At 53.3% G+C, this 10,323-nt stretch overlaps 1 protein-coding gene across 1 annotated transcript in view; it reads left to right on the forward strand.

The window, feature by feature from the left end:
- The window catches only part of TF (transferrin), a 30,714-nt gene that overhangs the window by 5,632 nt on the left and 14,759 nt on the right, over positions 1-10,323 (forward strand). The window contains 10 exon segments of the mRNA XM_010001505.1: positions 1-84; positions 385-539; positions 2,369-2,462; positions 2,928-2,963; positions 3,269-3,427; positions 4,672-4,816; positions 6,087-6,151; positions 6,427-6,611; positions 8,213-8,399; positions 8,644-8,677. The exon segment at positions 1-84 is cut by the window's left edge and continues 23 nt beyond it. Of these exon segments, the coding sequence (XP_009999807.1) occupies positions 1-84; positions 385-539; positions 2,369-2,462; positions 2,928-2,963; positions 3,269-3,427; positions 4,672-4,816; positions 6,087-6,151; positions 6,427-6,611; positions 8,213-8,399; positions 8,644-8,677 (1,144 nt within the window).

Here is a 10,323-nt window from a genome sequence, read left to right on the forward strand (position 1 = left end):
TGCTGAAGCGCATCCCGTCCCTGATGGATGCCCAGCTCTACCTGGGCTTTCAGTACTACAGTGCCATCCAGAGCCTTCAGGAAGGTAGGAAGGACATGGAATACTCATGTCTTGTCAGCTGCACAGGAGAGATGGGATCAACAAATAGGTTGGACATGAGGAGAGAATTGTGGAGTGTGAGGGTGGTGAGAGCCTGGCCCAGGTTGCCCAGGGAAGCTGTGGCTGCCCCATCCCTGGCAGTGTTGAAGGGCAGGTTGGATGGGGCTTGGAGCAGCCTGGGCTGGTGGGAGGTGTCCCTGCCCATGCAGGGGGGTGGGTCTAGGTGGTCTTGAAGGTTCCTTCCAACCTCAAGCAGTCTCTGATTCCCCCCTGCTGGTTTCTCAGACCAGCTGAGCCCCAGGCGCAGGGAGAACAAGACGCGCTGGTGCGCGGTGGGCAAGAACGAGAAGAGCAAGTGTGACCTCTGGAGTGTGGTGAGCAATGGGGAGGTGGAGTGCACCGTGGCAGACAGCACCCAGGACTGCATCGTCAAGATCATGGTATGATGGTTTGGTTTTTTCCCCTTTTATTCTCCCTGGGAAGCTCTCAGGTGGAGGGCAGCATTGCTTCTGTCAGCTGAGGAACCGCTGGGGTGGGCGGGAGGGGGTTGGAGTGAGACAACAAGGGGGGGTGGATGAAAACTGGCAGAGGGGAGATGCAGGTGAGACATGAGGAGGGAACTGTGGAGTGTGAGGGTGGTGAGAGCCTGGCCCAGGTTGCCCAGGGAAGCTGTGGCTGCCCCATCCCTGGCAGTGTTGAAGGGCAGGTTGGATGGGGCTTGGAGCAGCCTGGGCTGGTGGGAGGTGTCCCTGCCCATGCAGGGGGTTGGATCTGGATGATCTTGAAGGTTCTTCCAACTCAAACCAGCCTGTGATTTAAAACATCAGGAATATCAGTGGGCAGAAACCAACCTCATCAGAGGGAAAAGGCTCAACTAGTTCTTCACAGGTTGACACTTTTCAGAAGAAAAATACTGAGCAGTGTTCTTTTTTAATTTTTATTTGTTATTTTGAGGTTTCCTAAATAAAACCCCAATTTTATGGTGAGAAGTAACTTTTTCTTTGGCAAAGGGAAGCAAAAGAGAAATTTGACACAATGCAGAGAAAGAGGGTTGTAGCCTGTCTCAGCTCAGGACACATGCTCAGGAGAAGAATGGTTCCCCCACAGACATGGATGCTGGTGGTGGCTCAGGGGGCTGGGCCAGGACTGGGAAGGCAGCAGAAAATACAGACTTGGAAGGAGAAGTGAGAGGACAGTGTGTCTGGGCAGGGAAGCAGGCTAGGAGAGACACAGTGCTGCTGGAGGTGGGTACAAGTGCATGAGCAGGGGGATTCCAAAGCTCTGCTTGCAGCAGTGAGACCTCCCCTGGCTGTGTGCCACGAGGTCCCCTGGGCCCAAGCCTTTCTCCCTTCCATTGAACACTTCTTCTACAACCTGATTTCACAGAATTGTCAGGGTTGGAAGGGACCTCTAGAGACCATCTGGTCCAACCCCCTGCCAGAGCAGGATCCCCTAGAGCAGATCCCACAGGAACACATCCAGGTGGGGTTGGAATGTCTGCAGGGATGGAGACTCTGTCACCCTCACCATAAAGGAGTTTTTCCCCATATTTCAGTGGTACTTCCCATGTTCCAGCCTGTGCCCATTGCCCCTCATCCTGTCCCTGGGCACTGCTGAGCAGAGTCTGGCTCCATCCTCCTGCACCCACCCTTAGATACCTACAGGCATGAACAAGGCCTCCCCTCAGCCTCCTCCTCTCCAGGCTGAACAGCCCCAGCTCTCCCAGCCTTTCCTCATCAGGGAGATGCTCCAACCCCCCCAGTCGTCTTCATCACCCTCCCCTGGACTCTCTCCAGCAGTTCCCTGTCCCTCTTGAACAGGGGAGCCCAGAACTGGTCCCAGTTCTCCAGCTGTGGCCTCACCAGGGCAGAGCAGGGGGGCAGAATGACCTCCCTTGACCTATTGGTCACACTCTTCCTCATGCACCCCAGGATTTCTTTTGCCTTCTTGGCCACAAGGACACATTCCTGGCTCATGGATCATTTACTCTCTACCAGAGCCCCCAGATCCTTCTCCTCAGAGCTGCTTTCCAGCAGGTCCATCCCTACCCTTGACTGTTGCATGAGATTCTTCCTCCCCAGGTGCAGGACCCTGCACCTGCCCTTGTTGAACCTCGTGAGGTTCCTCTTTGCCCAGCTCTCCAGCCTGTCCAGGTCACACTGGGTGGCAGCAGAACCCTCTGGATGGTCACCAACTCTCCCAGATGTCTGAAAACCTTCAGCCTGGGGACAGGCAGTGTCAGCTCATCACTGCCTCATTTCCATTGCAGAAAGGTGAAGCAGATGCCATCAGCTTAGACGGAGGGTTTGTCTACACTGCTGGGGTGTGTGGCTTGGTGCCAGTGATGGGAGAAAGCTACGAGGGTAAGACACAGCCTGGGGCTGCTCCTCTGGGGCTGGGTGCTGGGGAACAGGCTGAAAAGCACCAGTGTGAGGCTGAAATCCAGGCAGCAACCTCAGGGCTGCACCCTGCAGGAAGCACCCAGTGCTCCCAGGCTCATCACTGCACACCTCACCTTCCCACGGAGCTGGAACAGCTCTGGGAGAGTGAGCATGGACAGCCAGGAGCTCAATGACCACCTCCTCTCTTTGTTTTCATCCTGATGTCCTTGTCCTTTAGCCCCAGCCCCAGTCCAACCAGTTGTTAGAGCTCAGAGCAGTAGATGGAGCCCGTGCTTTGTGCTCTCCATGCCCAGGGTGCTACCTGAAACAGTCACAGGTCGAAGTTTCTCTAGAAAGCTGGGACCTCTCTCCTTTTTTTTTTTTGGGGGGGGGGGATTTGCCATATTTTTTATCTAATACCTTCTTTTTTTTTCTTTCCTCCCTCAGATGAGAGTCAGTGCAGCAAAGCAGAAGGAGAACCAGGTAATGATGGCCAACAAGAGGGGCAGAAAACAGTCCTGCTGGGTAGAAGGAGACAAAGGCACCTGCAGACATCAGTGGGCAATACCTGGCCAAGTCTCCACACAAAGTGTCCAATGTGGATATTAAAAATTGGGGGAGGGGTCCATTTAACAGTCAGATAGAAAAGAGATTTGTGCTCAGTTGCTGCCACCCAATTGCCAAATGTTCCTGTTCCACTGTTCCTGGGGTTCCCTCTCCCAAGGGAGCATGGGGGAGAGGGATCCTCAGGTCAGAGCTTCACACTCCTCTCTTTTCTCTTCTGAAAGCCTCCTACTTTGCTGTGGCTGTTGTGAAGAAATCCAACAAGGACATCACGTGGAACACCCTGCAGGGCAAGAGGTCCTGCCACACAGCTGTGGGCAGAACTGCTGGCTGGAACATCCCCATGGGCTTGATTCACAACAGGACAGGGAACTGCAATTTTGGTGAGTTGAGCTCCTTTGCAGCCATTTCTTGGAGCTGCAAAAATGTTTTCCCATCCTGCATCTGATTTTTCCCACTCCCTCGTGCCTCCAAGATTCCCAGCTGGAGGTGGGGAAGGGTGAAGGGTTGTTCCAGGTGTTGCTGAGCAGAGTTTTAGGCTGTGGGTTCAGAGTCAGACAGGGCACATCAGCTGCTCTGGGGGCTTTGCTTTCTTTTCACATCTCTCCCTTTCCCTTTGGGGCAGCCCAAAAGGTATTCCCAAAATGGGAATACAGGCTGCCCTAGGTGTAGGAGACCTGGTGCTTCTGCAAGGTGGGGAGTGGGTTTATGAATCCCAGAAGGCAGAGGAAGGGCTGAGAATGGAACAGAGGTTGATGATCTTTGTTCAAGAAACTTGAAGGGAATGATCTGACTGTCTGATAATTCTAGAATGCCAGGTTGGAAGGGACCTCAAGGATCTTCTGATCCAACCTTTCTAGGTAATAATAAAGTTGAGATGAGGTGGCCCAGCACCCTGTCAGGCTGAGACTTAAAACTGGCCAAGGGAGGGGAACCCACCACTTCCCTTGGGAGAATAAGGGGGGTAAAAGTCTGAGCTCTGGGCCTTTGGTGACTGTTCAGAAGATCCACCTCTATATCCAGCTTTCAACTGGTAAGAATTATGGCCCAACAAAAATAACCTGGAAATGAAGACAGGCTGGGAGAATTGGGGTGTTCAGCCTGGAGAAGAGAAGGCTCCATGGAGACCTTAGAGCACCTTCCAGTGCCTGAAGGGGCTCCAGGAAAGCTGGGGAGGGACTTGGGACAAGGGCAGGGAGGGAGAGGACAAGGGGGAAGGGATGAAAACTGGCAGAGGGGAGACTGAGGTGAGACATGAGGAGGGAATTGTGGAGTGTGAGGGTGGTGAGAGCCTGGCCCAGGTTGCCCAGGGAAGCTGTGGCTGCCCCATCCCTGGCAGTGTTGAAGGGCAGGTTGGATGGGGCTTGGAGCAGCCTGGGCTGGTGGGAGGTGTCCCTGCCCATGCAGGGGGTTGGAGCTGGATGATCCTGAAGGTCCCTTCCAACTCAAACCTTTCCATGATTCTCTTTCCAGCTCCCAGCTCGTACAAATTCAGCGCAAGTCATTGATTATTCAAAGGCCATTTAATAAATGGTTTAATTTATGAAAAGTAATTATGGAAAGAAGAAAAACCTAACTTCTCAGCACAGGAAAGATGCATTTTTTTTTTTCCTTTTCCTGCCCCCAGATGAGTACTTCAGTGCAGGCTGTGCTCCTGGCTCTCCTCCCAACTCCCGCCTCTGCCAGCTCTGCAAGGGCTCCGGGGGGGTCCCCCCAGAGAAGTGTGTTGCCAACAGCCATGAGAAGTACTATGGATACACTGGAGCATTCCGGTAAGTGGTGGAAACCATGCCCTGGGGGTTGTCCCAGAGGCTTGGGGGAGGTGACAACTGGAGTAGAGCTTCATGTTGCTGCTCATTTGCTGACCTCTTCTCCACGACACTGCTGAGGGTGTAGATGTCGATAGGATGATATCAGAGGATCCCAGATTGGTTTGGGTTGGAAGGGACCTTCAAGATCACCCAGCTCCAACCCCCTGCATGGGCAGGGACACCTCCCACCAGCCCAGGTTGCTCCAAGCCCCATCCAACCTGCCCTTCAACACTGCCAGGGATGGGGCAGCCACAGCTTCCCTGGGCAACCTGGGCCAGGCTCTCACCACCCTCACACTCCACAATTCCCTCCTCATGTCTCACCTCAATCTCCCCTCTTCCAGTTTTCATCCCTTCCCCCTTGTCCTCTCCCTCCCTGCCCTTGTCCCAAGTCCCTCCCCAGCTTTCCTGGAGCCCCTTCAGGCACTGGAACCTGCTCTAAGGTCTCCCCAGAACTATAAACATGCTGCAAATATTATACATATGCTATAATTTTTTCTTGATGTAACTTCCTGCAAAGTGATGCAAAATGTCCCTCTTCTGTAAAATGAATGTCCTGGTGCCTCCTGGCAAATCTGGAGAGACACAAGGGTTTTGGCCAGACCTCCTGCAATGGCAGCAGTGCTCAGTTGCCAGCACAAATAAAGGGTTAAATGATGGGGACCCACAAATGATGCTGCCACTGGACACCCCTTGGGTGCAAAACCCTTCATGCCTTAGTAAAAATGAGCTGTGAAATGAGTGCAGAGACCAGAGCTCAGCACCAGGGCCACCTGCTCAGTACCAAGTCACTCCTATTGGGCATGAATTTAAAAAGGGGATGAGTCTTGTTGCATTTCCAGCTACTAGAGAGACCCTGCCTCAAGGTCTGCAGCCCTTTTGGTGCCAGTCATTGTTTTTACAAAGATGCTTCACACAGAAATCAAAGCAAATTCTGAACCTGCCCAAACTGCTTCTTTCTGACACCAAAAAATCAAAATAAAAATCATTAATATTTATTTAATCATCTCCTTATCATGTGAGAAGGATGCATGGGGTTGGTTGTTGGAGTTTGTTTTCCTCCAGAAGGTGTGAAATGACTGTTTCTGATACCCTTGAAATGTTCACAGCAGGGCCCACAGACCTGGGAGGCTGATTGAACAAAACAAGACCTAGATCAGAGTGAAATCTGTGGGGGAAGGGGCCCAGGGTTCAAGCACCCACATCACTTGCTTTAATTTGTCCTTCCCAGGTGTCTGGTCGAGGAGGGGGATGTTGCCTTTATCAAACATTCAGTCGTGGAGGAAAACACTGAGGGTAGGTGGTTATTCCTGCCTGGAAAAGTAACAGTTTGGTTCACGTGTCTGGAAGCAGCAGTTTTCCAAGGATTTTTTTTTGGGAAAAAATAATCAAGGAAGGAGATGTAACTGAATTTCTGAGTGTCTGACTCATCTTGAGCTTCACTTCCATCCTCTGTAGGTGCCAAGAATCCAAGGTCTGGTGCAGGTGCAGGCAGGAACACACTGCTTGGGTGCTGGGAGGTTGGGGTTCATCTGCTACACTCTGAACCTCCCAACCTGTTCTTTTTCAAGGCAACAACAAAGAAGAATGGGCCAAAGATCTGAAAATGGACAACTTTCAGCTGCTGTGCACGGACGGGCGGCGGGAGAACATTGTGAGTTACAAGAACTGCCACCTGGCCAAGGTGCCCACCCATGCTGTGGTCACACGTCCTGAGAAAGCAAGGAAAGTCAGTGAGCTGCTGCAGAGACAAGAGGTTGGTGGTGGTTTGGGTTTTTTTTAGAGACACAGTGTTCTGAGCTCCCCCCAAGTCAGCACAACAGGGAGGATTTTAAGTCAGGGATACGGAGTGAGAGCTTTTTCCTGAGCCTCCTGCTTCCTCTGTCCCTTCCAAGCTGCCCTTTCTCTTCTGCTCCCTCAGCAGATATACCCCTGGGTAACAGCTGGGTTGGTAGGGTTGCTGTTGTCACACTCTGCTTGTGTGACATGAGGTCACAGAGTGGTTGGGGTTGGAAGGGACCTCTGGAGATCACCCAGTCCAACCCCCCTGCCAGAGCAGGATCCCCTAGAGCAGATCCCACAGGAACACATCCAGGTGGGGCTGGAATGTCTGCAGGGATGGAGACTCCACAGCCTCCCTGGGCAGCCTGTCCCAGGGCTCTGTCACCCTCACAGGCAAGAAGCTTTTCCTCATGTTGAACTTGACCCTCCTGAGCTCCAGTTTGTGCCCATTGCCCCTTGTCCTGTCCCTGGACACCCCTGAGCAGAGTCTGGCCCATCCTCCTGCCACCCCCTGCAGATATTGATCAGCACTGATCAGATCCCCCCTCAGCCTCCTTTTCTCCAGCTGAGCAGCCCCAGCTCTCCCAGCCTTTCCTCACAGGCAGATGCTCCAGCCCCTTCAGCATCTCAGTGCCCTGGGATGGACTCTCTCCAGTAGCTCCTTGTCCTTCTGGAACTGGAGAGCCCAGAACTGCCCCCAGTTGTGGTGTCCCCAGGGACAGAGGGGGAGGACAGCCAAGGGGACCCTTTTAAGACAGCTCCCAAAACACAGACCAAGCAACTGTGTCTAGGAAGGAGATGTTGTGATGTATTGCAGGTTTGTACCAAGCTGGGCACTTGGTGCCTCCCCACAAATCAAGCACACCAAGCCAGCCTTTCCATGACATATTTATACTCCAAACTATAAAGTCTTCAAGCTTCCAGACTTCTTACAGTGATTGGTTGGTGATTTACAAAGAGTCATAATATGGTTAAATCACTGTTTCTGTATCACACCTGCTCAGGGGAAGGGTCTTCACCTGGACAGGGGTCTTTTTGACCTGGGGGTGTGGTTTTTACTATTACAATGACATCATCATGAGCTAAGTTCACCTGAAGGCCACAATATTGCATGTTCTGTCACTCCAGTTGCCCACGACTGGTTCAGCCGTCAGTCACCTTGAGTTTGGTTCTTCTTTATCACCTCCTGCATCCTTCGGTTCCAATTATCCACAGAGACCTCAAGTCTTCCCTGCCAAGTTGTTGATTTAGATGAGAAACCCTTAAAATTGCTCTTTTCAGGGCCTGGTTGTTGCACCACTGGCTGTGGCGCCAGTTGTGTTGCCTCTCTGACTGCAATTTTAACTCATCTACATACAAAGTGCCCCTTGCACAAAATAATCACAGCAGTCCACATTTCTAAGTTAGTTTCCAACCTGGTGACACATGAAAATGAGAGAAAACAAGAAAATTTAGGCAGCCATCTAAGCACACCCTGTCAGAAGAATCAATCCTACATTTCTCAGCTCCCCAGGATGATGCTGAAGATCAAAGACTTGGATCTTACACACTTCCCTCTTCTTGCCTTTCTTTCAGAACCTGTTTGGGACAAACGGAAGCGAGGCAGACAGGTTCAAGATGTTTGAGTCTCAAACCAAGGACCTCCTGTTTAAGGACAAGACCAAGTGTCTGGTCAAACTCCGGGATGGAATAAAGTACAAGGAATTCCTGGGAGATCAGTACTACGCTTCCGTGGCCAGCCTCAACACCTGCAATCCCTCAGGTACCTGGCACAGCCCCAGGGAGAGGTCCCTGGATGGCCCCTCTTGGCCTCCGTTTCTCCTGTAGCTGCCCAGTTAAATTTTGGCAGCAAAATGAGTGGGGATGTCAGTGTGTGTGCCCAGTGTTCACACACATTTTCGGGGTCGTTTCCACGGTGGAGCTGGTGTGGCTGGGTTTGTGCTGCTGGGATGGGAGTGTTGAAAGGCAGGAGGATCCCAACTTCTCCCTCTCTTTTCCCTTTCCAGATCTCCTCCAGGTGTGCACCTTCCTTGAGGACAAGTAGTGAGATGGGAAGAAGCCTTGCTGGAGAGGGGAGGAAACTTCAAGCTGTGCCTCTTCTCCTGCCCTCACCCAAGCCAGGGAGGGCTCTGCCTGCCCTGCTCCCCCTGCCTGTCCTCAGCACTCTACAAGTTTGGAGGCTCTGCCGCTCTCTGCTGCCACCACAGCAAGAAATAAAAGCTCAGACCTTAAAGGGGGTGGTGTCCTGTGATTTTTCAGAGGGGTCCTCCAGCTCCTTCCTCCCTCAGCCTCCCTGGCTCTCCCAGGCTATCCCACTGCCTCTCCAACAGGTGAGAGGTGCCCAGTGGGACACAGGAGTGGTGTTGATGTCAGGGAAGGGTGGAAAAGGGAAAAAAAACCCCAACAAACCAAACCAATAGAGTGGTGTTGTCCCCAGAGTGGGGTCTGTCACCTGGGGTGCGAGAAGCCAACCCACACGTGGACAAGATCCTTGCTTTAGGATCCAGTTCTGCACACACACACACACAAAAAAAGGGAGCAGGGGTTCCACAAAGCAGGCTCAGCTTCCCAAAACACCCAAAGGTGCCACTTTTATAAGCACACATCAACCCCTTCCACTTCCAGCCCCACCAGATGATGTGAGGATTCCAGGAGTGGCCTCACCAGTGCTGGGACCAGGGAGCCACCCTGCCCTGCTCCTGTGGCCACAGCAGGGCTGACACCAGCCAGGATGGTGCCGAATCCCTCCTGGCCCTGTTCTGCTGGGAGCTACGGGCTCCCTCCCCTCCTCAGCCGTGGGGCTGGGGTCCCGGGGCTGGTGGGGGGGTTAGAGGTGTGAGAAACGCCTGTGGTGCCAAGGAACAGGCCCACACGGATCCTGCAGCCAAGCACAGACACTCTGGCCAGAGTGGGTGCCCTAAACAAGCATTTTGTGGCATAGGCAGCTGAAGAATGGTTTATATTCCCTATTCCCAAAGTTCCCTCCCGTTTCCCCACTGGCTGGGCACTCCTGGGGTTCCAGCCCCTCCCACACTTCTAATGATCCTATAAGTTCCACCCCCCCCTCACACCTTCCATTCCAGCAGGTCACTTTTTACCTATCAAGGTAGAATTCCGACCTTCCCTGCCCCCTGGGCTGCCTTCCCAATGCCCACACTGACCTGCACCCACTGGTGTCACCCTGCCCCGAGGAGCAGCACACAAGGGGCTCTGTTGGGTCTGACCTTGGCCACAAATCCTGCTCCGTGTTGGGATCCCCAGATGGAGCCCAGTTCAGTCCCTCAGCTTCCTGGGCCATAAACCCCTCCAGGTGTCACTGGGATGTGCACATACCTCACTTCTCTCTTCAACTATTATATTCCTAACACCGGGGTATAGATATACATATAAAACCCAACCCAACCCTGTGCTTCTAACACTAGGACGTGAAACCAACACTACATGGCCTGTCCATCAGTGACCAAGGACCCGAGGGCTGGGAGGGCCCGCAGGGCTGGGGATGAGGCAGATGCCCCACGCAGGGGGGTGGTGGCACCAGCCCGGCAAGCACCCCCTGCACAAGCCCCTCAGGTGTGAGTTTTGGGGCGTTTTGGGGTGTTGTGGGGCTGGGCTGGGCCCCCCGCCCCGGGGACGCGCACACACGGACGGACCCCGGGGACGGGGACGGGGATGGGGGGGTCTTGAAG

Source organism: Chaetura pelagica, unplaced genomic scaffold (assembly GCF_000747805.2).
Source record: "Chaetura pelagica isolate M959 unplaced genomic scaffold, ChaPel_1.0 scaffold527, whole genome shotgun sequence".
In the NCBI taxonomy this organism is placed as follows: Eukaryota; Metazoa; Chordata; class Aves; order Apodiformes; family Apodidae; genus Chaetura; species Chaetura pelagica.